Here is a 27,165-nt window from a genome sequence, read left to right as displayed (position 1 = left end):
TATTTAGTTAATTAGTCTCACATAGCCCAGGCTGGCCTAAAACTCAACAAATAGCCAAGGATGACCCTGAGCTTCTGATCCTCTTGCCTGTACTTCCTAAGTAGTGGGATTACAGGCATGTACCATGGTGCCTGCAGTAAGTCAGTCTTATGACTGCTTATTGCCTTTCAGGTCCTAATTGAGTTTATAACTTTACTACTTATTGTTGGTAAATAAAGTATGTAATTAGTTCATTGGTTGGTCACTGATCAAATTTTCCAATTTATTTATATTTTGTTCTTGTTTTTCTTTTTTTGAGATAAGGTTTCTCTTTGTAACTCTAGTCGTCCTGGAACTCAACCTGTAGATTAGGCTGGCCTCGAACACAGAGATCTACCCGCTTCTACCTCTCCAGTATTGGGATTAAAGGTGTGTGCCACTATGCCTGGCTTTTTATTTTTAATTAATTAAATACAGTGTGTCACTTTGTAGCCCTAGTTGGTTTGGAACTCATTACATGGACTAGGCTATCCTTGAACTCAGAGCTCTGCCTACCTCTACCTCCTGAGTACAGGTATTAAAGCTGTGTACCACCATGAATGCCCAATCCTAAGAGTTTTAGTGAATTTTCTAATTTATTTGTATATTCCTTGACATTCACATGTATTCATGGTTTGAGGCTAGCCTGGGCTACACAGCAAGACAGCAAAAAAAGCAAAATAGCACAACCTTCAAATATATCTGTAGTTCTTAATGTCCTCTCAGCCTCTCTTTTATATTTTAAAGACCGATTTTGTTTTTACTTGTGTGTATTTGTCTATGTGTGGGCGTGTACACATGAGTTCAGGTACCCTCAGAGGCCAGAAGAGGGTGGAGTCTCTAGGACTGAAGCTGCAGAAGACTGTGAGCCACAGGATTGGGGGCTGGGAACCAAATTGGGTTTTAGGTAAGAATGTTAGAAGCTACCTCTCCAGTCCTGTTCTCCTTTGTTTTACTAAAGGCTCTTTGTTTCTGAGGGGCTGGGCATTGGGTGCAGGCTTTCACACCTAAGGACAAAGCTTTTTACTTTTTTTTGCTTCTCTTCAGAGTTCAGTTTGATGGAGGAGGGTCATCTTTTTATCTGTTGCTTTCATTGGTTAATTAATAAAGAAACTGCTTGGCCTCTGATAGAGTAAAATTTAGATAGGCCGAGTAAACAAAACAGAATGCTGGGAGGAAGAGGAAGTGAGCTCAGATGCAGGGCAGCTCCTCTCAGGCAGACACGATGAAGCAAGCCGCCAGGTCAGACATGCTGAATCTTTCCCGGTAAGACTGGTGCTACACAGATTATTAGAGATGGGTTGATAGGGATATGAAAATTAGCCAGTAAGGGCTAGAGCTAATGGGCCAAGCAGTGTTTAAAAGAATACAGTTTGTGTGTTGTTATTTTGGGACATAAGCTAGTCAGGCGACCAGGAGCTGGGGCGGCAGGAACACAGCCCGCAGCTCCCCACTACATCAGTTAATCTCTTTCTTCCCCCTCCCTCCCCCCAATTCCACCTCTCCACCCCCTGTTTTGGAGGGTTGAACTCTGGGCTTTGCACAGGCCAAATACACTTCCATTGGAGTGAATCTACCTGTAACACAATTTCTCGTTTCCGTGGAATATCCTGACATCACATGACTACAACCCGGACATATGTGAATTACATTGAGGATATGGCCTGAATTTCTGCATGAGTTCTCTTGTTTTATGTATTGTTCTACCAAGTCATACACTGTGACTTTTATACAACAGTTTACCATAGAGTATTGACTCAAATTATACTGTCACGGTCAGCTGTCAGAACATGGTCCAAGAATGGGTTTGTGTGATTTCTTAGTGCTTGTGAAAAAAACTCCACGTCTTGTGACTTCGGTTTCTTCAGAAACAAAAAACTGTTTTTGGATTGTGCTTTTGTGCCCCTCCCAGGTGTGCCGGCTAGGCGTGAGTTTACTTCAGATTGTTCATCACAACTGCCTATTGTTACCTGTTATGCGCCTCTATGGAAAAACATGTCCTGTTGCATGTAGCTTGTCCACCACGTACGGCTTGCCCTTGCGAGTGGACACTTAAAGCCTGTGACCCCTCTTAGCCCTCAGAGTATAAACCGTCTGGCTGCCGGATGAGACTTCAGTCGGCCTCATTCACTGGCTCCATGCTCCCAGTTCCCACCGCCAGCTAGAGCGGTACCAGTCAGCCTTGTGAGATGAGCACAATGGAGAGACACCATATATATAGGCAAATGTTTGCCTCTACAACACATAGGAGCTGTGTCATACAATCCTCACCATATATTAAAATTCTTTATATTTTTTATCTGCTATTTCTCTCTGACGCTACATTCTTTTTGAAATTATTATTATTGCTGGCTTTTACAATTTTTACTTTTTTTCGTTTTTGTTTTTTGTTTTTTGAGACAGGGTTTCTCTGTGTAGCTTTGGAGTTTGTCCTGGAACTAACAGTCTAGACCAGGCTGGCTTTGAATTTACAAGATCCTCCTGCCTCTGTCTCCCAAGAGCTGGGATTAAAGGAGTATGCCACTACCACCTGGCTGCCAAGAACTTTCTCATGTTTAACTTGACACAATCCTGCAGGGTAACTCTTACACTGAGTGTTGACTTCAAAATGGAGACACTAGCACTATCCAGGAACATTCCTTTCCCTGTATCTATGTTCGAGCAGCCATGAGTGCTGTGAGCCCAAGCTCCTTCACCCCATGGCACAGACCTTCCAAATCTTGACTGGATTCTCTGCCTCTAAATTTCAAGGCTAATCTTGAGCTCTTGATCCTCTGGCTTCTACTTCCAAGTGCTGAGAATGCAGGCACATTCCACTGTGCCTGGCTCTGAGTTACTGATTGAATAAACAAATAGTCATTTCATTAACTAGTTCAAAAAATCTTCAGTGGGGTTGACCAGATGGTTCAGGGGATAAAGGCACTTGCTGTCAAGCCTCATTACCTGAGTTGATCTCAGGAACCCACATGGTACAAGGAGAGAAACACCTCTCTATAAATTGTCTTCTGACTCTACATGTGTCCTACTCCTTACTAAATAAATGTAAATTCTACTTTTAACAAATCCTCAATGGCCTCTTCTCACAGATGGAGTTGAAACTCCTTATTGGGATCTTTATAACAATCTGAGTCTTCTGCTTCTTACTCTTTAATTTCTATTTTAAGCCATTATGAAATATAGACTGACATCTATCTACCTACCTACCTACCTACCTACCTACCTATTATCTATCTATCTATCTATCTATCTATCTATCTATCTATCTATCTATCTAACATCTGTCCATCCATCCATCCATCCATCCATCCATCCATCCATCCATCCATCCATCCATCCATCATCTATCCATTCTGTTTGTGCCATAACAAATAAAGCTTGCCTGAAAACCAGAGTGCAGAGTTAGTCATACTAGTTAGCCAGGCAGTGGTGGCACACACCTTTAATCTCAGCACTTGGGAGACAGAGGCAGAGGATCTTTGTGAGTTCAAGGCCACCCTGGATTACACAAGATGAATGTGTCTAAAAAAGAAACAGAGCTCTTTTGATCCCAGCGCTTGGGACCCCACGCCTTTAATCCCAGCACTAGGGAAGTGGAGATGGGAGTGATACGGCAGGGTGGAGAGAGGAATATAAGGCAGGAGAAGACAGGAACTCATGGCATTCAGTTTGAGGATTTGTAGAGACAGAATCTTGACCCCTTGGTTCCGAGGATTTCTTAGAGGTGAGAACTAGCAGCTGGTTGCTCTGTTCTCTGATCTTTCAGCTTTCACCCCCTAATATCTGACTCTAATTTTTTATTATTAAGAACAATTAGAATTTACACTACACCGTCCATCCTTCCATCCATCATCTATCTATCTGTCTGTCTGTCTATCTATATCTATCTATCTGTCTGTCTGTCTCTCTATTATCTATCTATCTATCTATCTATCTATCTATCTATCTATCTATCTATCTATCTATCTATCTTTCTATCATCTATCCATCCATCCATTTATCTATAATCTATCTATCCATCATCACCTGTCATCATCTACCTACCATCTATCAATCGTCTGTCTGTCTTTCATCTATTTATCTGTCTATTCAGTGCATCTCCTTAGCCACCAGGGACACATTCTAAGACCATGACAGGTGCTTGAAGCCCCCACTTAATACAGAGCCCTCCACTACTATGTGCCCTGCAGCATTGCTCCACAGAACCATGATCAATCCGTCCTTCCGTGTTTTAAGTCCTGCTGCCTCCTTGCCATTACTACTCTTGTGCTTTGGAGTCACTTCTAAGTGACATAGGGAACACTTGACCAGCAGTTTTGTGCCATGCAGTCAGTCTGACAACCAACGGAGCTAAGTGAGAAATCCGGTGGTTACTATGAGGCTAACGACTCTACTAACTGGTGGACATGCTAGACACAGGACGCTTCGTGTCTGGTAGGCTATGTGGCTCAGAGCAATGTTCAACCTGAAGTTCATGACTTGAAAATTTCTGGAATTTTCCATGTAATATTTCTATACTGTGGTTGACTGGGTAAGTGGAAGTTTAGAGAATAAACCCACAGATAAGTGAGCACCACTGGATTTCCTGTTTCCTGATCTGACATTTGCAGTTCCTTCTTCCTGTAAGTCCAGTGTGTGTGTGTGAGTGCTTTTGTGACTGTGTGTATATGTCTGTAGGTTGTGTCTGTGTGTGTGTTTTTGTGAGTGTGTATGTATGTCTGTAGGTACAGTGTGTGTTTTTGTGAGTGTGTCTGTAGGTCTAGTGTGTGTGTGAATGTGTACGAGTGTGTCTGTGTATGTGTGTGTCTGAGTTTCTGTATGTGTGTGTTTCTGTGTGTCTGTCTGTATAAATGTGTGTCTCTGTGAGCCTGTCTGTGTGTGTATGTTTCTAGGTCCAGTGTATGTATGTGTGTGAGTGTATCTGTGTCTCTGAGTGTGTCTGTATGTGTCTGTAGATCCAGTGTGTTTATGTGTGAGTGTGTCTGTGTATCTCTCTGAGTGTGTCTGTGTGTGTGTCTATATGTGTGTGTGTGTCTGTAGGTCCAGTATGTTTATGTGTGTATCTGTGTATCTCTCGTGTGAGTGTGTCTGTATGTGTGTGTGTCTGTAGGTCCAGTGTGTTTTTTTTTTTAATATTTATTTATTTATTATGTGTACAATATTCTGTCTGTGTGTATGTCTGCAGGCCAGAAGGGGGCACCAGACCTCATTACAGATGGTTGTGAGCCACCACGTGGTTGCTGGGAATTGAACTCAGGACCTTTGGAAGAGCAGGCAATGCTCTTAACCACTGAGCCATCTCTCCAGCCCCCTCCAGTGTGTTTATGTTTTAGTGTCTCTGTATGTGTGTGTGAGTGTATGTGAATCAACCTAGGGCCTCACCTATGCCAGGCAGGTGCCCAGCCGCTGAATCACATCCTCATCCTATCCTCCCTTTATTTTTTTCTGCCACTTTTTGAGACAGGGCCTCACTGTGCAGCCCTGGGTGGCCTGAAACACACAGAGATCCGTCTGCCTTTTGCCTCCCGAGCTGGGGTTAAAGGCGTGCACCACCATGTCCAGCCAGCATTTCTTTGCCATGTTTCTTGTCTCTCCTGTAAGGATTCTCTTCCTGGGTTACCCACACTGTTTCTGTGTCTTCTCAGTCCTTTGAAGCTGTCTTCTTAGGAGAATGTTTCAGGACCTGTATGTGTCTTCATTTGCTTTTGCTTTGAGACAAAGTTTGGTCTTATAGTCCAGGCTGGCCACGAACTCGATCACTCACACACACACACACACACACACACACACACACGAGTTTTTTTTTCTTTTCTTTTTTTAGTTTTTCTATTGGGCCAGGGGTATGACTCAGTGGTAGAACATTTGCCTTGCATCTGAGTGTCCAGAGATAGATTGATTGATTGATTGTCAGAGCAAGCACCTATATGCTAAACTAGGTTTTCAACATTATCTCTTTTTATTTAAGCCCCTTAAACACCTGGAAAAGGAAGTGGTTTTGCTCCCATTTTACAGATGGGGAAGGCCTGGGTCTGCAAATGTTATAGTTTGGATATGGAGTGTTTTCCTGAGGGGCTCGTATGTTGAAGACCTTGTCTGCAGATGGTAGGCCAGTCAGTGGGAGGTGAGTAGATTATGGGGAATTGATTTAATTAATATATAGGTCCATCATTGATTGGGGTAAACTAGTGTGGGGTGGAAGAGAGAGGTAGGTGGGGTCAGAGGAAGTGGGTCACGGGCTACACCTGTAAGGATGGGTCTTACCCTGGCCCTCCTGTTGTTACACTATGCTTCCAGAAAGTGGGCAGCTTTTTTCCACTGTGCCCTCCACCATGGTGTTCGGTCCTGCTACCTGTCTAAAGCAATGGAGACAGCCAGCCAGGAACCAAACACTCTGCAACAGTGTGCTCAAAATAAGTCTCTCCCCTTTCACTTGCTTCTCTTAGGCATTTTGTTACAGGGATAAAAACAAAAACATCAAGGCCATTCAGAGTGTCTCCCTTTGGATCACAGCGCAGGCTTAGAGACTGTCTTGCGCTTTTCTGAACTTTCTTCTACTACTGTGGTTCCAAACCCGGCAATAACTTTATCTTTGAAGCCATCTCTACAACCCACAGAAGGCTTCAGAGGAGATGAAATCTGTGTCTGTATCTCTTACAGTTTCAAAAGCGCTGTACCCCACAGTGATGGACCCAGGCTCTTTCTCTCTTCAGCTCAGCGTAACGTGGTGCTGACTAGGGCACCCTTGAAGAGTCCGCAAGTCTAGAGCCTTTCACATCCTACGGGCGGCTGATTCTGCTTGTCACCCATGCAACTGTGAACACCTAAGGCAGCATGAATTCAACAAGACGGCTGAGCACACAGCACTGGCAGCATTCAGATCTGGAGACATCTCGGTGGAGTACCCAGCAACAACTGGCTTCTCCACTTCACTTAACCGTAATGGGTGCAATGGATAGTTTAAGATGTGATTCCTAAGGTCACACCTAGAAATACCTAGTCATACTCAGACCACAGTATTCACATATTCCAAAGTTAACAGGAAGGGCACACTGTAATTTTAGATTGAAAATGTGAAGTTTTCTAAATTTGGGAAGGCAAGAGTAGGAGTGGCCTTGATGTCATCGCAGAGCTGGCTGCAAAGCGTGATAATCAGACCACGGTCCGTCCTACAGACGAGTCAGAGCTGGTTGTTGAGAGAGAAAACGTCCAGCTAAGCTAGTGAACGCAGGTACGCAGATATTAAAACCTAAACACAAAGGGGGAAAGTGAGCCAGTGGGCTGAAGAGGAAGACTACACAGCCTCTGTGATCCGTACTTCCATGTCCTGCCCTGGGGAAGACGGCAAGAGGCTGGCTGCCAAGCTGGGGATGTGTGGACTCTCTGGGTGATGCTCGTGTGTTGTTATCGCTCAAGGCTGCAGATTCAGCACAGACTTCATGAGCTTAGAGTGATAAAATTCACAGATTTATGAAATTCTGCTGTCAGGATAACTTTAACCACACAGATTTTAGTTCTTATTTGTCAAAGTTCACACTTTTTTTAAAAAAAAATTTTGTTTTAACATTTTAATGTGTATGTGTGTGTGTGCGCGTGCACACGCATGTGTTTGTGTGTGTGTGTGTGCAGGCATGCCACGGTGCTCGGTGCACATATGGAGGTCAGAAGATAACTTGCAGAAGTCAGTTCTTCCCCTCTATAATGTAGAACCCCGGGATTGAACTCAGGATATGGGGCTGGGAATGGGCTCTATTACCCACTGAGCCATGTCAGTGGCCCCTGTTATTCATTTATGTTTTCATAGTTTGAAACCTTTATCTGCTTTTCCAAACCACTGATCATGGGTTATGTCATCAGCGTGAGTGACTAAGCCATATTTTTGCCCCAGGAGAGAAGCTCCACCGAGTGATTATTATGTTGTGATGCTGACGGCCAACTTAACAGGATTGGGAATCACTGAAGAGACAGGCCTGTGGGCATGCTTGAGACGGATGGTCTTGATCAGGTCGACTGACAGGGAATGTCATGAAATGTGGCAATTCCCATCCGTGGGCTGGGGTCCCAGACTGAACGACAAGGAGAAAGTGAGCTGGGCATCCATCCTTGTCTGGCTTTCTCAGCTCTTACTGCCTGTCATGACTTCTCTAAAACTTCTAGCACTATCACTCAAAATAAACCCTTCCTTCTTTAAGCTTTTGTCAGTGTTCTTTCTTTCTCTTTTCTTTTTTCTCTTCTTGTTTATTTGTTTTTGCTTTGAGACAGAGTTTCTTTATGTAGCCTTGGCTGTCCTGGAATTCGCTCTGTAGACCAGGCTGGCCTCGAACTCACAGAAGTCCGCCTGCCTCTGCCTCCCAGTGCTGGGATTAAAGGTGTGTGCCACCAAGCCTGTCTTTCGGTCAGCTATTTTGTCACAGCGTCGAGACAAGTAACTAAAAGGCAAATCACAACGCTCTTTCTTCATAGAGATGGGGGCTCTTGGCTCCCCCCTCTGACTGACTCTGAACTCGGAACAGTCTCCCTGGGTTAGCCTCAGAAGTGCTGGGCTTACAGGTGTGAGTCAACATATCCAGCCAGCCACAGGAAGTGGCAAGTTCAGAAACACCCTGGAAGACAGACTACTCTGTCACAAAGTATCACTGATACTGAGGAAATTGGTCTCTAAAGAGGACTCTGTTGCACCAGCCTGAAAATTTCCTATGGTAGAAAAGGAAGAGCAGGGCTGGAGAGATGGCTCAGCGGTTAAGAGCACTGACTGCTCTTCCAGAGGACCCGGGTTCAATTCCCAGCACCCACATGGCAGCTCACAACTGTCTGAAAATCCAGTTCCAGGGGATCTGACACCTTTACACCAATGCACATAAAATAAAGATAAATTAAAAAAAAAAAGAAAAGGAAGAGCATTAGATAGGCAGCGGGGTGGGGAGGGGGTGTGGGGACGACAGTCAGTTCTGATCTGAACACCTTACATTCAGATGGTGCCTGGCCCCTGGGGTGACTGTTCCCCTCTGTATGGCGATGTCACATCTCCAGACAAGGACATCAGAAGCTCTGTCTATGTAAAGAGTTGTTTCCTTCTGAGTTCTCAAGGCAGAGAGAAGGGAGTTTGGGCCGCCTCTGCCCAGGGTTTGTTCAGAATGAGGCAGTCGGCTGTGCACTAGATCTTTGGACTTTGGGAAGAAGAATGAGATCAGCAGAGAAGACAGGAGGAAAGAAAGGAAGGAAGGAAGGAAGGAAGGAAGGAAGGAAGGAAGGAAGGAAGGAAGGAAGGAAGGAAGGAAAGAAAGAAGAAAGGAGAGAGAAAAAAAGAGCTCCTTGTGGGCTAGGCCTAGTGGTGCAGGACCCCAGGACCTAACGGGCAGTCAGGTAGATCTCTGTGAGTCTCAGGCTGTCCAGGGATACCTGGTGAAACAGAGTCTAAAGGAAAAAAGAAAGCTCCCCGGGTACTGGCTGTACCCTAGACCATTGCAGACAGTATGCTATGTCTTTCTTTCTTGTTCCCTTCTCTTTCTCCCACCCCCTCATCTCTTTCAAGTGTCCCAGGTATCCCAGCTTTTCTTAGACTCAGTATGTAGCCAAGGATGACCTTGAACTTCGGGTCCTTCTGTGTCCACCACCTAATTCTGGGGTCACAGAGGCACGCCACCTAGGCTGTGTGCTAGGGCTTTCTTTTATCTTTCACTTCGACAACTGTCCTGAGAAGAGGGCCTGCTTTGTGGGTCAGTGTGTTCAAGTGAATAGCAGTTAGCAAACACATCCAGTTAGTGGGGAGTTCTCTATTGCCGAAGGCCTCCATATGGCTGCAATTCAGGAAAAAAGACACCAAAAATAAAAACAGCTATAAAATGTTGTCTATGGCTCTGCAGAGTTGTCTGTACCTGGTGTGGACAAGACAAGACGGACTATTGGTCTTAACCTGGATCCGTCTTTCTCCAGTTTCTGCATCACATGGCTCCATCATTGATAGTTCAGATAATAATCCCAGATTCAGGAAGCTGCAGTGGTCTCTCTGTGTCTGTATGTTCTACACTGTGGATTCAATGAACTATGGATTGAATATCTATCTGTCTCTATCTGTATGTATGCATCTATCTATCTATCTATCTATCTATCTATCTATCTATCTATCATCTATCTATCTATCTATCTATCTATCTATCTATCTATCTATCTATCTATGTTTCTATCTATCTATTATTTTATTATTTATTTGTTTTAGCTCCAGGGATTAAACCCAAACTATTACATAAGCGTTCTACCCCTAAGCTACACTCTCTGCCTCTGCGATTACTATCTTGTAGGAAAGTTTTATCAAGAGGATAATGACATGTTTCTGCAAAAATACACCTGCAAAGGAAACCCATTTGCATTTGGCGAGGTGTTCCGGCTTGCAGACTACCTTGCCAGGAGGTCGGAGCTGCTTTGCAGGAACATTCTTCTCGCATATTATTTTTAGTTTCTACAGCGTTCAGTCTCCAGCTCTTAAGTCGCTCTGGTAGAAGGGTGGAGCAGAAGAGCGCCGTCCTGGGAGACAGCTGTACCCTGGCCGTGCCAGTTTTCTGCCTTGAAGGTCTGAAGAGATGTGTTGATTTCCAGTCATATAAGTGATGAAACCTCACCCTCAGTTTTCCACTACAAGTCAGTCCTCAGCCATCTGTCTAGCAATGGGTTTGCCACTGTCCACTGTGTCACGCTGGCTTTCCTTAAAAAGTGGACACAGTGGCAGTAACAAAGCTCATCTGTGGAGGGAATGATATCACCATTTGATCATAATGTAGTGATCGATTGTTTTCCATACTGGGAACTGAACCCAAGGCCTCTCAAGTGCTGGGCAGATTCATCCCCAGAGTTATATCCTCCATCCTTTTTTTTTTTTAAATATGTTTTTATTTTGCAATAGACTCTAGGCTGGCCTTGAACCTGCAGTGCTCTCACCTCAGCCTCCCCAATAGCTAAGACTGTAGGCCTTTTAGCTGAGGGCTTTTAAAACGTTACCTTTAATTGGGAAGTTCTGGATTTAATGCAATACAGGGAGCAGTGCACTCTGAAAAGGAAGCTCTTCGCAACAGACAGGAGGCTGAGAGTGTTGTCTGGTTAGACAACGGGAGAGGGCGCTGGAGAGACGACTCAGTTGCTTAGAGCACGTGTCGCTCCTGCAGAGGGCCCAGGGTTGATTCCCAACATCTACGTGGTGGCACAGAAGCCTCTGTAACTCCAGTTCCAGAGGGCTCAATGCCCTCTGTGGTCCTCCACTGGTATCAGGCACACATGTGGTGCATATATTATATGCCAGTCAAACACTCATACAAAATAAAATAAACCTAAAAAAAAAAAAAAAAAAAAAGGAAAGAAAGAAAATGGAAGTGAAGGGTAGGCCCAGCTTTAAGTTTTTATTTTGAGACAGGCCAGGTCAGCCTCAAATTCATTATGTAGCTGAGGATAATTCTCCTGTGTCCATTGCTGGTGTGTTTCAGGAGAGGACCACCACGCCTGGTTTACACAGTATGACGTATGGAACCCAGAACTTTGGGTGAGCAAGGCAAGCATCTACCAACCGAGCTACATCCCTTGGCTTTAAATATCTTAGCTTTTAAACATTGTGTATTTATTTATTTTATGGTGCTGGAGTTATAGACAGGAGCTTGTACATGCTAGGCTATTCCTTTCTAAACCTATTTTTACTATTCTCCATCCATCCATCCACCCATCCATTTATTTAAGACAGGGTCTCTCTGTGTAGTTTTGACTGTTCTGGAACTCTACTCTATACACCAGGCTGGCCTCAAACTCAGAGGTTTGCTTGCCACTGCCTCCTATGTGGAGGGATTGAAGGCAATCACTACCATGCCATGCTCTTTTCCTTTTTTTTTTTTTTTTTTTTGGTTTTCCTAGACAGGGTTTCTCAGTGTTTCTCAGTGTAACAGCTCTAACTGTCCTGGAACTCACTCTGTAGAGCAGGCTGGCCTTCAACTTACAAATCCTCGTGCCTCTGCTTCCCTAGTGCTGGGATTATAGGTGTGTGCCACCACCGCTGGGCATTGCTATTCTTTAAAACAAATATTGTGTGTGTGTGCACGTGTGCCTGTGCACATGTGCCATTTCATGAATGTGGAGGTCATAAGATGATTTTGGAGAGAGAGTTCTCTCTGGCTGTATATGTCCCGGGTACTGAACTCTGGCCATAAGGTTTGGAGGCAGTGTCTTTTACCCACTGACTCATTTCTCTGGCCTTGTTTTTAGTATTCTCCATTAGTCTTCCCATTTGGTGGTCCAGAATTCATGAACCTGCAGAAAATGTCACCCAAAGTCACCTATGACAGCCCAAAGTCACCTGTTCTGGTGGGGACTGTACATATATATCAGTCATCATTGGGAACAAAACAGATATTTATTGTTTTTAAAAATACCATTATTAGGGCTGGAGAGATGACTCAGTGGTTAAGAGCATTGCCTGCTCTTCCAAAGGTCCTGAGTTCAATTCCCAGCAGCCACATGGTGGCTCATAACCATCTGTAATGAGATCTGGTGCCCTCTTCTGGCCTGCAGGCATACACACAGACAGAATATTGTATACATAATAAATAAATCTTTAAAAAAATACCATTATTAGTAATAATTTGTTGTTGCTGTTTCTTGAGACAGGGTCTTGTTATGTAGACCAGGCTTGACTCAAACTCACAGAAATCCTCCTGCCTCCGCCTTCTGAGTGCTGAGATTACAGGCGTGCACCACAGCATACCCAACAGCAGTAAGATATTTAATTTTAGATATCTGAATAGAAGGAACTGGAAATAAGGAAAAGAGAATATTTGAGACTATTCCTGTGCTCAGGGAAGGGTCTGGTTAGTGGAACTATGTGGTTCCTTCATGGAAGCTTGGGTGTAAACTCTCACAGCCTTGCTCTGATGGCACAAATGAGCACCCAACTCCAGCACCCCGTGAGAGTCTCGACCAAAGAGGAGGGAGAGCCCAGACTGTCTCGCCATTTGATTTTCTTGAGCAGTTTATTTAGTCATAGTTTTAAAGTCACGGGGCTTTCCCTAAGCAGACTTCTCTTTACCTGGGCTTTCGAAAGGATTTCCTGTCATTTGGGCGCTTGGAATTACCACCTGTAAAAGGATCGACGAATCAACCTTGAGGGGTCTTCTCACAAGGCATACCTAGTCATCAGAAGGAGCCTGCACCAGTCTGACAACATGGCAGCCTCGCCTCGTCCCTCCAGGCTGCCATCTCCAGAACACCGCAATTTGATTTAAATATAAGTTAGCGCACTAGTGCCGCGGTGACTGCAGTGGCCGGGAAAGACCCGTAGGCTGGGGCTGGGGTGGCCTGCCTGGGAGCGGAAGCTGCCTGTCGGCTGTCCGGGCTGTCCTGCCGGCTGCTTCAGCTCTGACTTGTCTGCAGTTCCACGATAAGGCTGGTCTTCTCTTTCTGCTTGTGGAAGTGCACCTGTCTGCTTCCACGTCAGGAGGGAGAGTCCCTTGCAAGAGAGCGTGCGTGAGATTCTAATCTGGGATTCTCGGCATGGACGTCTTTTCTTTCTTCCACAGCTCAACTTTTTACCTCAGATGATCTTTCTGGACTTTTCCCTCTTAACCCAATTTAGTTTGGAACTAACCATTTTCTCTTCTTTTAATTTTAAAATTAAAACACACAGCATCCACATGGAGTCAGAGGAGCTTGTTGGTACTGGTTTTCTTCTTCCCATAGGGGTCCCAGCATTTGAACTCAGCATGGGGCTTGGCAGGAAGTGCCTTTATGTGCTAAGCCTCCCATTTCTCAGTCTCCCTCTTCTCCCTGTGTTGAGATTGAGCACTGTACACGCCCAGGGCTTTGTTCATGCTAAGCAAGTGCTCCACCGTACTGAACTCCCCAGCCCTGAGTTTGGAATTATCACTGTTATGGTTTTCATCTCTTTTTAAAAATATTTATTTATTTATTTATTAATTATGTATACAATATTCTTTCTGCATGTATGCCTGAAGGCCAGAAGAGAGCACCAGACTTCATTACAGATGGTTGTGAGCCACTATGTGGTTGCTGGGAATTGAACTCAGGACCTTTGGAAGAGCAGGCAATGCTCTTAACCGCTGAGCCATCTCTCCAGCCCTGGTTTTCATCTCTTTAAGAGGCAAGCCACGCCCACTCCCAGCGACCCCTGCCCTTCCCCCGCCATTTTAGACTCTCTCTAGCCCTTCTTGGCATGCGCGTGCATGTCTCCCACTTCCCCCTCTCTTCCCCCCTTCTCTGTCTCTTTCTTCTCTTCTCCTTCTTCCCCCACACTCTCTTTCCTCTAAGTAATAAATATTCAGTTCTACTCTATACAATGTGTCTGCCCGCATGTCTCCCACCCATGTGCCTGGCTGTAGCTCGCGGCTTGGCCGCATGGCAGGACCAGCCCACCCCCTGCCGGCGACCTTGTAGCATTTTTAAAAATCACCACCATACCAAACTCCCCAGCCCTGAGATTGGAACTATCAATCTAAAATTAAAGGCAAGAATTAATCAATGTTAATGATAAGATACTGTAGTTAAATAAAAATTCTTTTTCTCCCAATTCAGACGTTTTTCTTCATTTAAAAATAAAGTATTAATGTGTACTTCTGTTTAAGTCCATATTTAAATCATTCAAAGAACATTTCACTTTAAAGCTTACCATTAATATGACAAATTTCCCCTTTGTGCTTACAAGAAGCTACAGAATGTTGAAGGAGACAGTGTTTTAAAAAACAGAATGCAACAAACCATATGATGAAATTCTTGGTAGCAAAGCGCAAGTGGAACCTCTGTAGATCTCTCTCTGGTGACTTTCCGAGTCGTCTTTTTATCTTTTGGTGATGAGAATTGAACCCAGGGCCTCAAGCACTCTAAGCAAGCCATCTACCAGTAAGTTACATCCCCGGCTCCTCCTCCCAAATGTTTTCCCTTAAAAAACAAAGAAAATGAGAACCTACCTAGAATTTTAACACTAGTTTCAGAGTTATAGCACAATTAAGAAGAGCCATTTTTAAAGAAAAAGGAAGAAGTTTCATTCTTTTGACAGAGTCCTCTTCTGTATACATTCATATTCCCGGGCATGGGGAGGAGCTAAGCAGCTGCCGTGGATACATTACCCAGCCGGAAAAGAGTAAGGGCGATCATTAACTCAACAATTGCTGTTTTACTGCCCCACAAGAGATTGTAATCTGACACACATTCCACGGAGCATGCTCACAGGAACCTCACGCTCTAGATGCACAGAGAATGCATGCATTGCGCAACACCTCCCCCCCAACAGACACAGCCCCAGACTGCATCTGAACACATGGATTAGGTCACAGTTAGAGCACAGCATGCTTCCCAGCCTGCAAGCTTTTCCAGCTCTCAGCCAACAAGATGTGCAAGCACAGTAGAAGCCTGCTCCCTAGTGGCTCACACCTCCGAGAACTTCCTGTGACCCCAGGGCCTCTGGGAGGTGGGCACCGGCTGCCAGCCATGCTCTGGACAGCCATTCTGCTGGCTGCCTCACTTTTCCTCACAGCTTCACCTTTCTCTGGAGAATATAACTGTGTTTTGGGAGCTGAGAAATAGGAGGTGCCATCCAATAGTAACCTCTAGTAGAATAAGGTTTTAAAATTCTTGGGTTTCTAACTTTATTTAAAAAAAAATTCTATAGCCTTTGTTGTGAGTGGAATATTGTGCTTAAGTCAAACAGACCATGTAAAGATCAGGCTTCCGATTTTCCGAAATGTTACAATGGCTTAATGGTGGCTAACCCTTATCTGTTATTATGTGATGGTTAACTGAATCTACAGGTCCAAATTGCCATTGTCTTCTGTATTATTACTATTTTTTAATGTGTGTCTCTGTGTGGGGAGTGTTTAGGTAGGCACACAGTGTGTGTGTGTGTGTGTGTGTGTGTGTGTGTAAGGGACCAGAGCAGGTCGTTGCTGTCTTTCCCTACGGTTCTCGGCCTTGTTGCCTTGAGGTAGGGACTCTGACTGAAAAGGAAGCTCTCAGTTCTGGCGAGGGAGGCTGGCACGGAAAGCTCTGATCTGTGCACGCAGCTATGCCCAGCTTTTTATAAGTGGGTGCTGGCGGTTCAGGTCCAGGTCTTCATCCCCTGAGCTCTCTCCCAGCTCCAATTCTTGTACTTTAAGAGGCATAGAAGAGACCAGAGAGGCTTTCTACAAAATTCTTCTTTGATGTGGCCTTGGAGAGGCCTAAAATGTGCACTCCGTTGAGCTTTGGGCTGATTAGCCTAGCTCATCTCTCTCTACTCTGAAGCACATTACCTGAATCCTTCTCCTGTTCTTTTGTTTTTATGGTGTGATGTATGTGTGTGTGTGTGTGTGTGTGTGTGTTTGTGTATCACACTAAGTTACATCCCTGTCACTGAGCTATAGCCCAGTCCTCCATCTGTTTTCTTTAGTGAAACAGCATTCTTTATGCTGTCAAGGTCAAACGTTGCCTTTGGGATTTGGTTTTGGAGTCTGTGGTTGACAGGCCTGCTGGTCTGTGCTTTCGGTTGGGATGTTCCTGTTTCCTTACTTTCCTTCATGCCAGGGGACGGAGCCTCCTACCCTGGATTTCTAGGTCTCATGAATGAGTTACTGAGCTCCTCTCTCATCTCCTAACTTCCAGTCTCTAGCCCTTTGAATGCCTTGGCTCAAGTCCAGCCTCTTCCCTTAGAGCCTTTCCCTACCTTCATGCATTCCTCATTCATCAAGCTACATCTCCCTGCAAGCTGCAAAACTCACCTGAAACCCAGCCCTCTCTTTAAGCTACCTCCCCGAAAGGATAAAGACAGCCCCAGGGCATGACTGGCACACTCCAAGCACACAGGAACAAACCCCAAAACATGAGACTCACAAAAAGAAAATGCCACATACCGCATGTTTGATCTATAAAGACCCTAAGAGGGTGAGAACATCATTAAACTAACAAACAAACAAACAACAACAACCCCCCCAAAATACCCAAAACTAGTCACCATCACTTCAGATAACGAGAGACATTTTGTTACTGTTGTTTTATAGGGTCTTGCTATCACAGCCCAGGCTGACCAGCAGTGTAGCCCAGGCTAGCCTCAAACTCATGATTTTCCTATCTCAGCCTTCTGAGAGCTGAGGTTGCAGGAAAGTTATTAGTAGCAGTCCTGGGCCATTCCTCAGCAAAATGTGCTGCTGTTATCTTTGATTTTGTATTTTCTTTGTTTTATCTCCTAGTTGTTTCGGTGCCAGGGAAGGGGCCCAGAGCCTTGTATAACAGAGGGAAATTACTACTGCTTAACTAGACAATGCAAGGTTGGCCCCAAGAGCATCATCTGTTTTGTTTATGTACTTTTTGAGACAAACGTTTCATGTAGGGTAGGCTGTTTTCAAATTGTCTATGGATCCTTATCTCTATTCCCACGTGCTGGGATTACAGGCATGCACTACCATGCTGGGCTTTCCCCACAGCATCTTGAGGTAGACCGGGTACCCAAGAACTTGCTATTAGATTGGCAAGTGCACTGGAGTCGGAATGATTCTTCATGCCCACAGGCTTCCCAGGGAAACTGGTCCGCTGTGTGGGCACAAAGGACCACGGCTGTGCCAGAAAAAGCCCTTGCTGAAAGTGTTTGGACTGCAGACTCCCGACAGCCTTCACATCCACTCAGGCTCTGAAGCCGTTGTCTCTTCAGAAGCTCTGGATCTGAGGCGACCACACAAGAAAATACAGACACACATGTGCTCTCGCGATGCCGCCCGCACAGGACCGCTAAGGCCCACAGGGAGGCCGAGAGACTTGTGGTACGACATGACCAGAACAAGGAGAAACACGAGACGCAATGGCAACAGCTCGCAACCGGAACATGGCGTCAAACACCACGGCCACAGAAGCCTGCTAGCTATGGGCCACGCTGTGCAGCTTGAAGCAAAACTATTGATTTTTGTGGCTGAAAAAAAATCAACAACAACCCCCCCCCCAAAAAGCCCCAAAACGTACCTTCAACGGCAGAACTCAGTTTTATGACACCTTGAATAAAGACAAAAGATGGTAGTTATAGAATGGACCTGGGTCACTTTTCCTGTTTTCACATAACATGCGTACATTGCAGCTTTGGATATTTGTTGTTGCTGTTGAGAAATTGCTAATTAAACAATTTCAAAAAATGAAATACAGACGCTATCATTACTTCCTCATTTTTCCTGGGTCTGGGGATCATTTTACACAGGTTGGGACAGGGTTCGTGTTGAAATATGTAATAGGCGGTTGCAAAGCAAGGCCTATCTCTTAGCGTCCTTCCCTGAACTGGTTGGGCAAGAAGCTGTTTCCTCTGTCTTCAGGCTTGACTTTCGCCTTTGCACGTGAAACAATGAAATAGCTACCTGGGTATGTTGATCGTGGAGAAAATAGATAATACCCATGACTGGACCGCTTTTTGTTTTTCCCTAAATTTAAAGGTGAAAATACTAAAATAAAGTAGACCTGGTTCAGCAATTTGACCTAAAACACAAGCTTTGTAAGCCATAGCTATAAGTAGATAATGTTCTCGGTTTCTTTCTAAAATCTTGGTGTGTGTGACACATAGGTACGTAAACACAGGAGCATGCACTGCTCAGAGGACAACCCTCATGTGTTGTCCTCTCCTTCTACCTAGCTTGAGGTGGTGTTTGACAGGCCTGCTGGTCTGTGCTTTCGGTTGGGATGTTCCTGTTTCCTTCCTTCCCTTCCTGCCAGGAGCTTTGGGATTACAACACACTGTATCTACTCGTAAACTTTCTGTGGATTCTAGGGATCTGAAGTCAGGTCGTCTGGCTTATACTGGAATCTCTTTTACCCCCAGGCCATCTCAATAGCCTGTTTTCTATCTTTTTTTTGTGCCATAGCTGTGGTCTTTTACAGGGTGCCCAAGGGTCTATAGCATCATTTGGCTGACGATACACCTTGTCTTTTAAACTGGAAAGATTTCTATTTTGAATGGAAACAAAAGTCTTTTCAATACCACCACACTCAGCTGGTATCGGGCAGCTTGCACACGGCTTTCACGGAGTGCCCGTAAGTAAATATGCTCGCTGCAGATGCCGCTGGCGTGAGTACTGTGTGGCAACTCATCTACAAACGGTAACAGAGGCCCAGTGATCCTGAGGCAACTCCCATATAGCAACCGATCTTGTTAATAAATGATTCTATTAGCCCAGCAGTTCAAACCACATCCAGAGTCCTTCCCCAACACATCATACACCAATCTGACCTTTCTCCAAACAATTTATTGTCATTACATCTTTTTTATGACCTTAACTCAGTCCACATATACACTGCTTTCATTAGGTTAAAGCCATGTTCGGTTTTAGTGACTGTGAACACTCCCACTGTGAGGAGCCCACTGTGGGGCTGGGGAGAGGTGTGCAGGAGGCACAGCACACAGCGGTGAATAGCTCCAGGAATAGGGGGTAACGATCTCTTGTTAGGAATTCTAGGATTTTAGTAATCTGTGACCGTTGTCCAACAGGACTGAGCATTGACTAAAACACATAGTGAAGCCAGGGGGTGGGGGTTGGGGTGCCGGTCAGTAGTCCCGTCAGGAGACCCTGGGTTCAATCCTTGGGAGCATTAAACCCAGTGTATTGTCTGCCTCTGAGCTATCTAGTCCTTACTTTTGTTTTTCTGTAAATTTATTGAATTATGCATTTATATAATTTAAATTGTAACAACAAGCTTACAAGTTTCCTGGAAATGCAAGAGACTGAAAATGCTGGGCTCTGCAGGCTGCAAGGAGCCAGACTGGACACCACCATGAAAACTGCTGTTCCTGCTACTCCGGTTCAGAGAAGAAAGCTTGCTTAGATTTACGGACGTGGTTTTAATTGAACCAAGCAAGCCGGTTGTAAACAACTACAATTCTGAGAGTCTCAAAGGCTCTCAAAACTGTCAGATGGAAGAAATACCCTTACATCCCTTCTACTGGAAACAACAGTCATTGACGTCCAGTAAGAGCAAAAACTGAGTGGGTTTGCCCCTTTTGTGGTCAGACGATTAAACCAAGAGGTAAAGTCAGGCCTGAGCACTGGAGATATTAATGATCTACCATATTTGAACAGTAGGAATTTTACATAGGTTAAAAACGAACTTTTCTCCCAATCATATCTATCCATTGCAAGTTTTCAGATTATTATTCTTATGTGCATACATGATGTGTGCAGTGTGAGCATGTGTGTCAGAGTGCGTGTGCGGGTCAGAGGACGATTCTGAATTCGCTTCTCTCCTACCTTAGGTGGGTTCCTGGGATCAACTCAGGTTGCCAGGGGTGTACTGCAAGCACCTTTGCCCACTGAGCCATTTGCCTGTCCCTCAGTCATATTCCTTTTTGTATGTAACTGTGGTGTCAGCAAATGCAGCTCTTTAAAACAATGCACACTACATGTGTGCAGAGACAGCCTCGATGAAGAACACCTACTTAAATTCCAGGGCTGTAAGTGGCCTTGGAGGGGAGCCCAAAACTGCACTTACTGAGTGAGAGAAAAAACATTAAAAAGTTAAAAAACAAACAATAGTATGACTTTAGAACTTTCATTATGAACATTATTTTCATAGAGGCATTAATGAGTTATTAGCTTCAAGTGGGTGTTTCTTATTTTTTCAAACAACAAATTAGATTTTTCTCTATGTTAGGGTAGATATTTCTATTTTGAAGAAATTATAGGGAAAGTCTAACTTAACTGAAGCGCAACACATGGCTATTAACATATATGATTACACAATGACAGAGAAAGCATCTTTTATCTTCAGATGCGCATATTTCGAAGTCTCGGAATATTTAAGAGGTGACTGATGTTGATGTTGTAAAGTACACACAGTGTTGCTGACTTGCAGACACAAGCTAGACATGAGCTGTAAGCGGCCAACACTGACGTCGCCTGGATTCAGGGTTAGTCACAGCACGTACATGTATGCAGATACAGAGAATGGGGCCCACCACTTCCCTCTGGGTTCACTTCTTCACAGGGTGCAGGAGGTTTAGAAAAAGATGAAGAGAAGAGAAAGCCCATCGTTTCCCCCTAAACTGGTTATCTGAGCAAGGCAAACTCCTAACAGGGTGGAGATCTGTGTGGAACCCACCCCATCCTTGTCCTGAGGTTGGGAGCCAGTGGGCAGCCAGGTGTGCTTCCTTTTCCTCAGCCGATCTCTTCCAAAGGCAGTTTGCTCTCTCCCATGTGCCTTTCTTTAGCTGTGCTTGCTCTCTCGCAGTCCTAGGGGTTGAACTAGACATGTATGTGATCCTTTGGCTGTGTGCTGTGGGACAATGGTCTGTACCCTGTCCCTTGTAGTTTAATAAAACGCTGATTGGCCAGTAGCCAGGCCAGGAAGTAGAGGTGGGGCGATGAGAATGGGAGAATTTTGGGAAGAGGAAAGGCCAGTCTGCAGTAGACATAGAGGAAGCAAGATGAGAATGCCTCACTGATAGAAGGTACCAAGCCACGTGGCTAACATAGATAAGAATAATGGGCTAATTTAAGATGTAAGAGTTAGTTAATAAGAAGCCTGAGCTACTAGGCCAACTAGTTTATAATTAATGTGAGTCTCTGTGTGTTTCTTTGGGACTAAATGGCTGCGGGATTGGGCAGGACAGAAATCTCTGTCCACAGCTATGCTTGCTCACTGCAGTCCTAGGGGTAACTAGACGTCATGCATGCGATTCTTTGACTGTGTTGATTTGCTGCAGTCCTAGGGAGGGGGTGAAGCATGTAAGGCAACAATCAAGCAGAACACTAGGACCTTAGCTGTTTTTTTTTTTTGTTGTTGTTGTTTGTTTGTTTTTTACTTTGGGCATTGAGATAGAGTTTTATAGGATGACCAGGCTGGCCTCGAACCTACTTGATAGCTCATGTAGTCCCTGAATATAATCCTCCAGCCTCAGTTTCTAGGACAGTTAAGATGATAGGTTTCACTACGAGGCCCATCTCCCTTATCTACATTGATTTTCCCCTACTTTCTTTGGTGCTGAAGATTAAACCCAGGAGCTTCAGTATACCAAGTTTGCTCTACCACTGATCTACAATCCTGACCCCCATCTGAAATGATTGATCTTAGCTGTTCTAAGAGAATGAATAGGAGATAGGACCATGTTATATCATGCTAAATGTGAACGGCTAGAGGTCACTAGGACCCTGCAATGGCATCTCACTGCTGGTGAAAGGCTGAGCCAGTTTCCAGTGCAGGAACCTCCCTACCTTTCCCTACAGCTACTCCCAGGAACACCCCTACCTCTCCCTACAGCTACTACCCGGAACACCCCTACCTCTCCCTACAGCTAATCTCAGGAACACCCCTACCTTTCCCTGCAGCTACTTCCAGGGACACCCCTACCTCTCCCTACAGCTACTCACAGTTCTCACTCCTTTCTGCCCTGAGCTGGCCTAGCTGCTGCTCCACTGAGCTGTGGAACCCTCCCAGACCTCTTTCTCTTCATTCAGATTCTGCTCCACGGCCTCTTCATCAGAGACTTCCTGGTGACTGCATTTGGAGAAGCGCATAAACCACCTTCGGTGCTAGGCTTTGAGTTGACTTCTCTATCTGAAATGCTCCCGTGGGGTCCCTGGCTCACGCCTGCCTTCCTCAGCGGGGCGCAGTACAGTGAGATCTGTCTGTCTTGTTTGTTTCCGGAACCTCTTGCCCAGTGGAATTCCTCACGTAAAATGAGCACCCAGTAAATACCTTTAAAATATTTTATTTTATTTTTTTTTTGAGATGGAAACTCATGCAGCCCAGTTGGGCCATGAACTCAACGCGTTCTGAGGATGCCCTTGACCTTGTGATTCTCATGCCTGTTTCCTGAGTGCTGGGATTACAGGCGTGTACCACTGTGCCTGCCAATCAAATACTCATGGAATAAGTCAACTGACTGATCACTGCCAGGTCCCACGTTACGAAGCTTCGCAGCTCCAGCAAGTGTATTTCTAGTATATTATTCAATTGTGAATACTCTGAGTAGGCTACTCAGAGTTCATTACTCTGATCACTGTCTGTCCATTTCTACTCAAACACTGGTTTTTGGGTGGGGAAAGAGTTGTTGGGGAAAGACTGAGGAATGGAGAGGATGTATATAAGTCTTGGTGCAGATATAAGGTACTTCGGCCTGTTGTCACGGTAACAAGATCTCAAAGAAATCTCGATGGCTACTTGTAGAAAGAATGTGCCCTAATTAGATGATAAGAAATATTAATGGGAGAGATGGCTCAGAGGTTAAGAGCACTGATTGCCCTCCCAGAGGCCCTGAGTTCAATTCCCAGCAACCACATGGTGGCTCACAACCATCTGTAATGAGATCTGGTGCCCTCTTCTGGCATGCAGGCGTACATGCAGGCAGAATACTGTATACATAATAAATAAATAAAGTAAATATTTTTTACAAAAGAAATATTGACGAATTAGTTTTACATCCAAGTGTCTCAAGAATCTGTTCTCTACGACACCACCGCCCTGCTCCCACTGGAGCAGAGTTTGTATGCTAAGAAACAGAAAAGAAGGGGCTCAAAAGAGTGGCTGCGGTCTCCCGAGGGCCTGGGTCACAGGTGTGCATCGCCATGCCTGGCTGAGGACTCTCCCCAGGTTTTAATATCCTGATTCTAATTAGTGGCTGGACCGCAGCTGGCGGGGCCCCTCAGAAGGTCCTCACCCCTGTAGACTCCCTCAGTAGTGGTTTATTATTTCTAAGATAAAGACAAAAAGCCTTAATGTAGGCTGCAGAGCCTTTCAGGATGTCGACGCTAGCACAACAAAAGACAGCTCCACGTTTTTCCACACTCCTCTCAGGGACAGGAGATTCTCCTGGCGCCTGAAGCTACCTGAAGCTCCAAGTCCTCTGACTATCAGAAGACAGAGGAAGGACCCTTTGCCCATCCTGTGTCCAACTTCATGAAGCCGGCTGTAGCCTCTTCCTGTCTCTTAGGGGTTAGAGGAACTGAGCATGCTCAGATGGCTGGTGAGGTCTCATGGAGATTCTGATGCATGGGACTGGAGGCAAAGAACTGAGCATGCTCAGATGGCTGGCGAGGCCTCAGAGATTCTGATGCATGGGACTGGAGGCAAAGAACTGAGCATGCTCAGATGGCTGGCGAGGCCTCAGAGATTCTGATGCATAGGACTGGAGGCAAGTCTTCACATGAGCCTGAGGGACCCTGTTGGTGAGGGGTAGGAGACCGTGGAGGAAACCATCACTTTAACAGGAGAGACAATGATCCTTTTATGTGGTGGGAAGGATTTCCGCCACATTATCCCTCTCGTAGAGGGGAAAATAGACTTAACAAATTCAGGGTTTCACTTGTTATTGTGGGGATCGAGCCCAGGGCTCTAGATATGCTAGAGAAGGGCTCTCCCTCTGAGCTACCCTCAGCCCATAGCATTTCCAAGTTCAGGGCTTAAAATGCCTCTCCCTCCCTGTTAAAATAGAGCTACCCACGATGAGTCCCAGGCAAAGAAAGAAGAGTTTAAAAAACAAACGAAAAGCTGTTATTTTAAGAAACACTTAGAGGGAAGACAAAGAGGAGAGACTTGCAAAGCCAAAACACAAGAGCAAAGTAAAAATATAAGAAACAAACCAGTGTTCCTGCATTTCAAGAGATGGTTATTATTATTATTATTATTATTATTTATGAAATCAGGAGTATTTAAGTGTATATCCTCTGAAGTTCCTAAAACCGAGAAAAATACTGTAGGACCCCTCCCCATAAAAAGCTGTTCCCCAGCTCCATTTTGAAGAGACCTGTAGACGTGTCTTGTTTAGCAGACAGATGTCTGTGAAGACCCGGTGGAAGGCCGGGAAGACTGCAAGAGACTCACACCAGAAGCCGCAGCACCAGATGGGCAAAGTGCACAGGAGTGTTCCATGTGCACAGCCATGAGATGGCCTGGGAGGACTAGCTCCAGGTTCCGTTTCCTATGAAAAGGGACAATTCAGAGTATGTGGTAGCTGGACCCGAGAGCCCTGAGGAAGCATTCCCCGGAAGCAGGCCTGGGCTCATGAGTTGAGGAATGGGTTTCAGAACTGTTGAGGCTGCTGGTTACCATGGGGACTCTTCCTCCACACCGAGTAGAAGCGTTTGTGGTAATCAGATAGGAAAGCTCTCCCAAGGAACATGTGCTGAAGGCTCGGTCCCCAATGCAATGTTCAGTGGATTTCAGGAGTGATTGGATCACAGGGACACTAGGCTAATCAATAAACGAATCAAGTCACTGGGGGATTTATAATTGAAAGGACTGTTGGGAGGTGGTAGATGCTGTGGAAAGAGAAGCCTGGTTGCAGGAAGTGGATTTCTGGGGTGTAACTTTGAAAGGTGTGGTGGTTTGGATGAAAATGCCCCCCCTAGGTTCATAGAGAGTGGCTCTATTAGGAGGTGTGGCTTTGTTGGAGGAAGTGTGTCACTGGGGGTGGGCTTTGAGGTCTCAGATGCTCAAGCCAGGCCCAGTGTCGCTCTCTTCCTGCTGCCTGCTGATCAGGATGTAGAACTCTCAGCTCCTTCTCCAGCACCATGTCTGTCTGCACGCTGCCATGCTTCCCGCCATGATGATAATGAACTAAACCTCTGAACTGTAAGCCAGCCCCAATGAAATGTTTTCCTTTATAAGAGTTACTGTGGTCATGGTGTCTCGTCACAGCCATAGAAACCCTAACTAAGACAAAGGGCATATCTTGTCTCCAACTTCTTCCTCTGTCTGGTTGTTTTCCCAGCTTGTCGTGATGCTCCTGCCTGAACACAAACCCATAGTAATGAAGCCAGCTGACCACAGATTGACCCCTCCATAACCTCGAGCCAAACTGAGTCTTCCTTCCAGGGGGTTTGTGCAGCGATGAGAGGCTGACTAACAGCGCTCAATGGATTCTTCTCTTCCCACATCCTCAATATCTTTTGGATATACACAGCTCATATACTTTCAGGTCACAAATTTATGTATCTAAATTATATTAGACAGCAGCTTCAGGGGACTGCCATTGGCACCTCAACCTTATTTGGATAGCAAAGATCTCAAACTTGAGCTTGGCAAGAAGTTATGACATCCTTGAAGGTGTCCATCGCTTTACAGAGGATGTGAATATTTCATGTGCGGGGATGAACCGCAGCTGCCTTCCCATAGGGAAATGGCATCTTGGTCATGTATGTGGGCTCTGTGATTTGACCAACAGAATAGAGTAGATGTGACATTGAGCATTTGGGCTCGGACCTTAGGACTTACTGTCACGAACACACTCTTTGCGAGTCTTGACCTGTTAGAGGTCTAGAAACAACTCAGTCAGCATTGAGCTTATGTTCCAGTCATCCAAACCAAGAAGCCAGGCATGTGAGTAATGCCATCGAGGATCCCCTGTGATGGCTAGCCTTCGTCTCAAGCTGACTGGGCCTTGTGGAGAGTCACACATTTGGTCAAGGTGTATATGTGAGGGCTTTTCTGGAAGAGATTAATATTTGAGTCAGTGACTGGATGAATCAGGCTGCCCACCCTGACGTAGCTGAGTCTCATCCAGTCTGCAGAAGGTCTGACTAGAACTGGGAGGTGGACTCTGAGGGAACTCCTCTTCCCTCTGCTGCGACACTGATCTCCTGACTTGGACTGGAATTCATGTTAGTTGGCCCCCTGGTTACCGGGTTCTGGACCAGACCATAGCGCAGACCTGCCTCTGATTGCCGACCTTGGGACTTCCCAATCTCCCTAATCAGTCAGTCAGCTCTGAAGCGCCTTAGCCCCCAGCTTCCAGACGGACATGGGACAGAAGCGTCACTGGTGAACTTGGCCTAAACCCCTCAGGCAGCACTGTACATTAGGTCAGGTTTCTATCTCGGTGACAAAACACCTCAGAAGACCAATGTAAAAGAATTTCTTCTGGCTCTTACTTTTAGTTCCTAGCCGCTTTGCTATATTGCTTTGGACCCGTGGCAGCATGCTGTATCATGGTGGAGACGCAGCAGAAGAGAACTGCTCACCTTCGAGCAGGTGAAGAAGAAGAAGGAGGAGGGAGGGAGGGAGGAGCGGGAGACCGAGAGAACAAAAGATAGTGGGGAATGGCGTCACAGGGTCACTTCAGGAGCATGCCCCTAATAATGTCCTAAAGGTCCCCTGCCTTCTAGTAGAGTCACGGGCTGATGACTAAGCCTTCACGCGTGAGGCTCTGGAGGGACATTTCAGAGTCTGATGATA

At 45.4% G+C, this 27,165-nt stretch overlaps 1 protein-coding gene across 12 annotated transcripts in view; it reads right to left on the bottom strand.

The window, feature by feature from the left end:
• Positions 1-27,165, bottom strand: part of Dlgap1 (DLG associated protein 1) — a 763,362-nt gene that overhangs the window by 82,360 nt on the left and 653,837 nt on the right. For 8 of the 12 annotated variants that reach the window (XM_057758282.1, XM_057758279.1, XM_057758280.1 and 5 more), the window contains one exon: positions 17,980-18,009. The exons of the other annotated variants lie outside the window; for them this stretch is intronic. In XM_057758282.1, coding sequence (XP_057614265.1) covers positions 17,980-18,009 — 30 coding nt within the window. The remainder of the gene's footprint in view (positions 1-17,979; positions 18,010-27,165) is intronic. 12 annotated transcript variants of the gene reach the window in all.

Source organism: Chionomys nivalis, chromosome 26 (genome assembly GCF_950005125.1).
Source record: "Chionomys nivalis chromosome 26, mChiNiv1.1, whole genome shotgun sequence".
Taxonomy (NCBI): domain Eukaryota; kingdom Metazoa; phylum Chordata; class Mammalia; order Rodentia; family Cricetidae; genus Chionomys; species Chionomys nivalis.
Note: the sequence above shows the minus strand (reverse complement) of the source record. Positions and strands in the feature narration are given on the sequence as shown.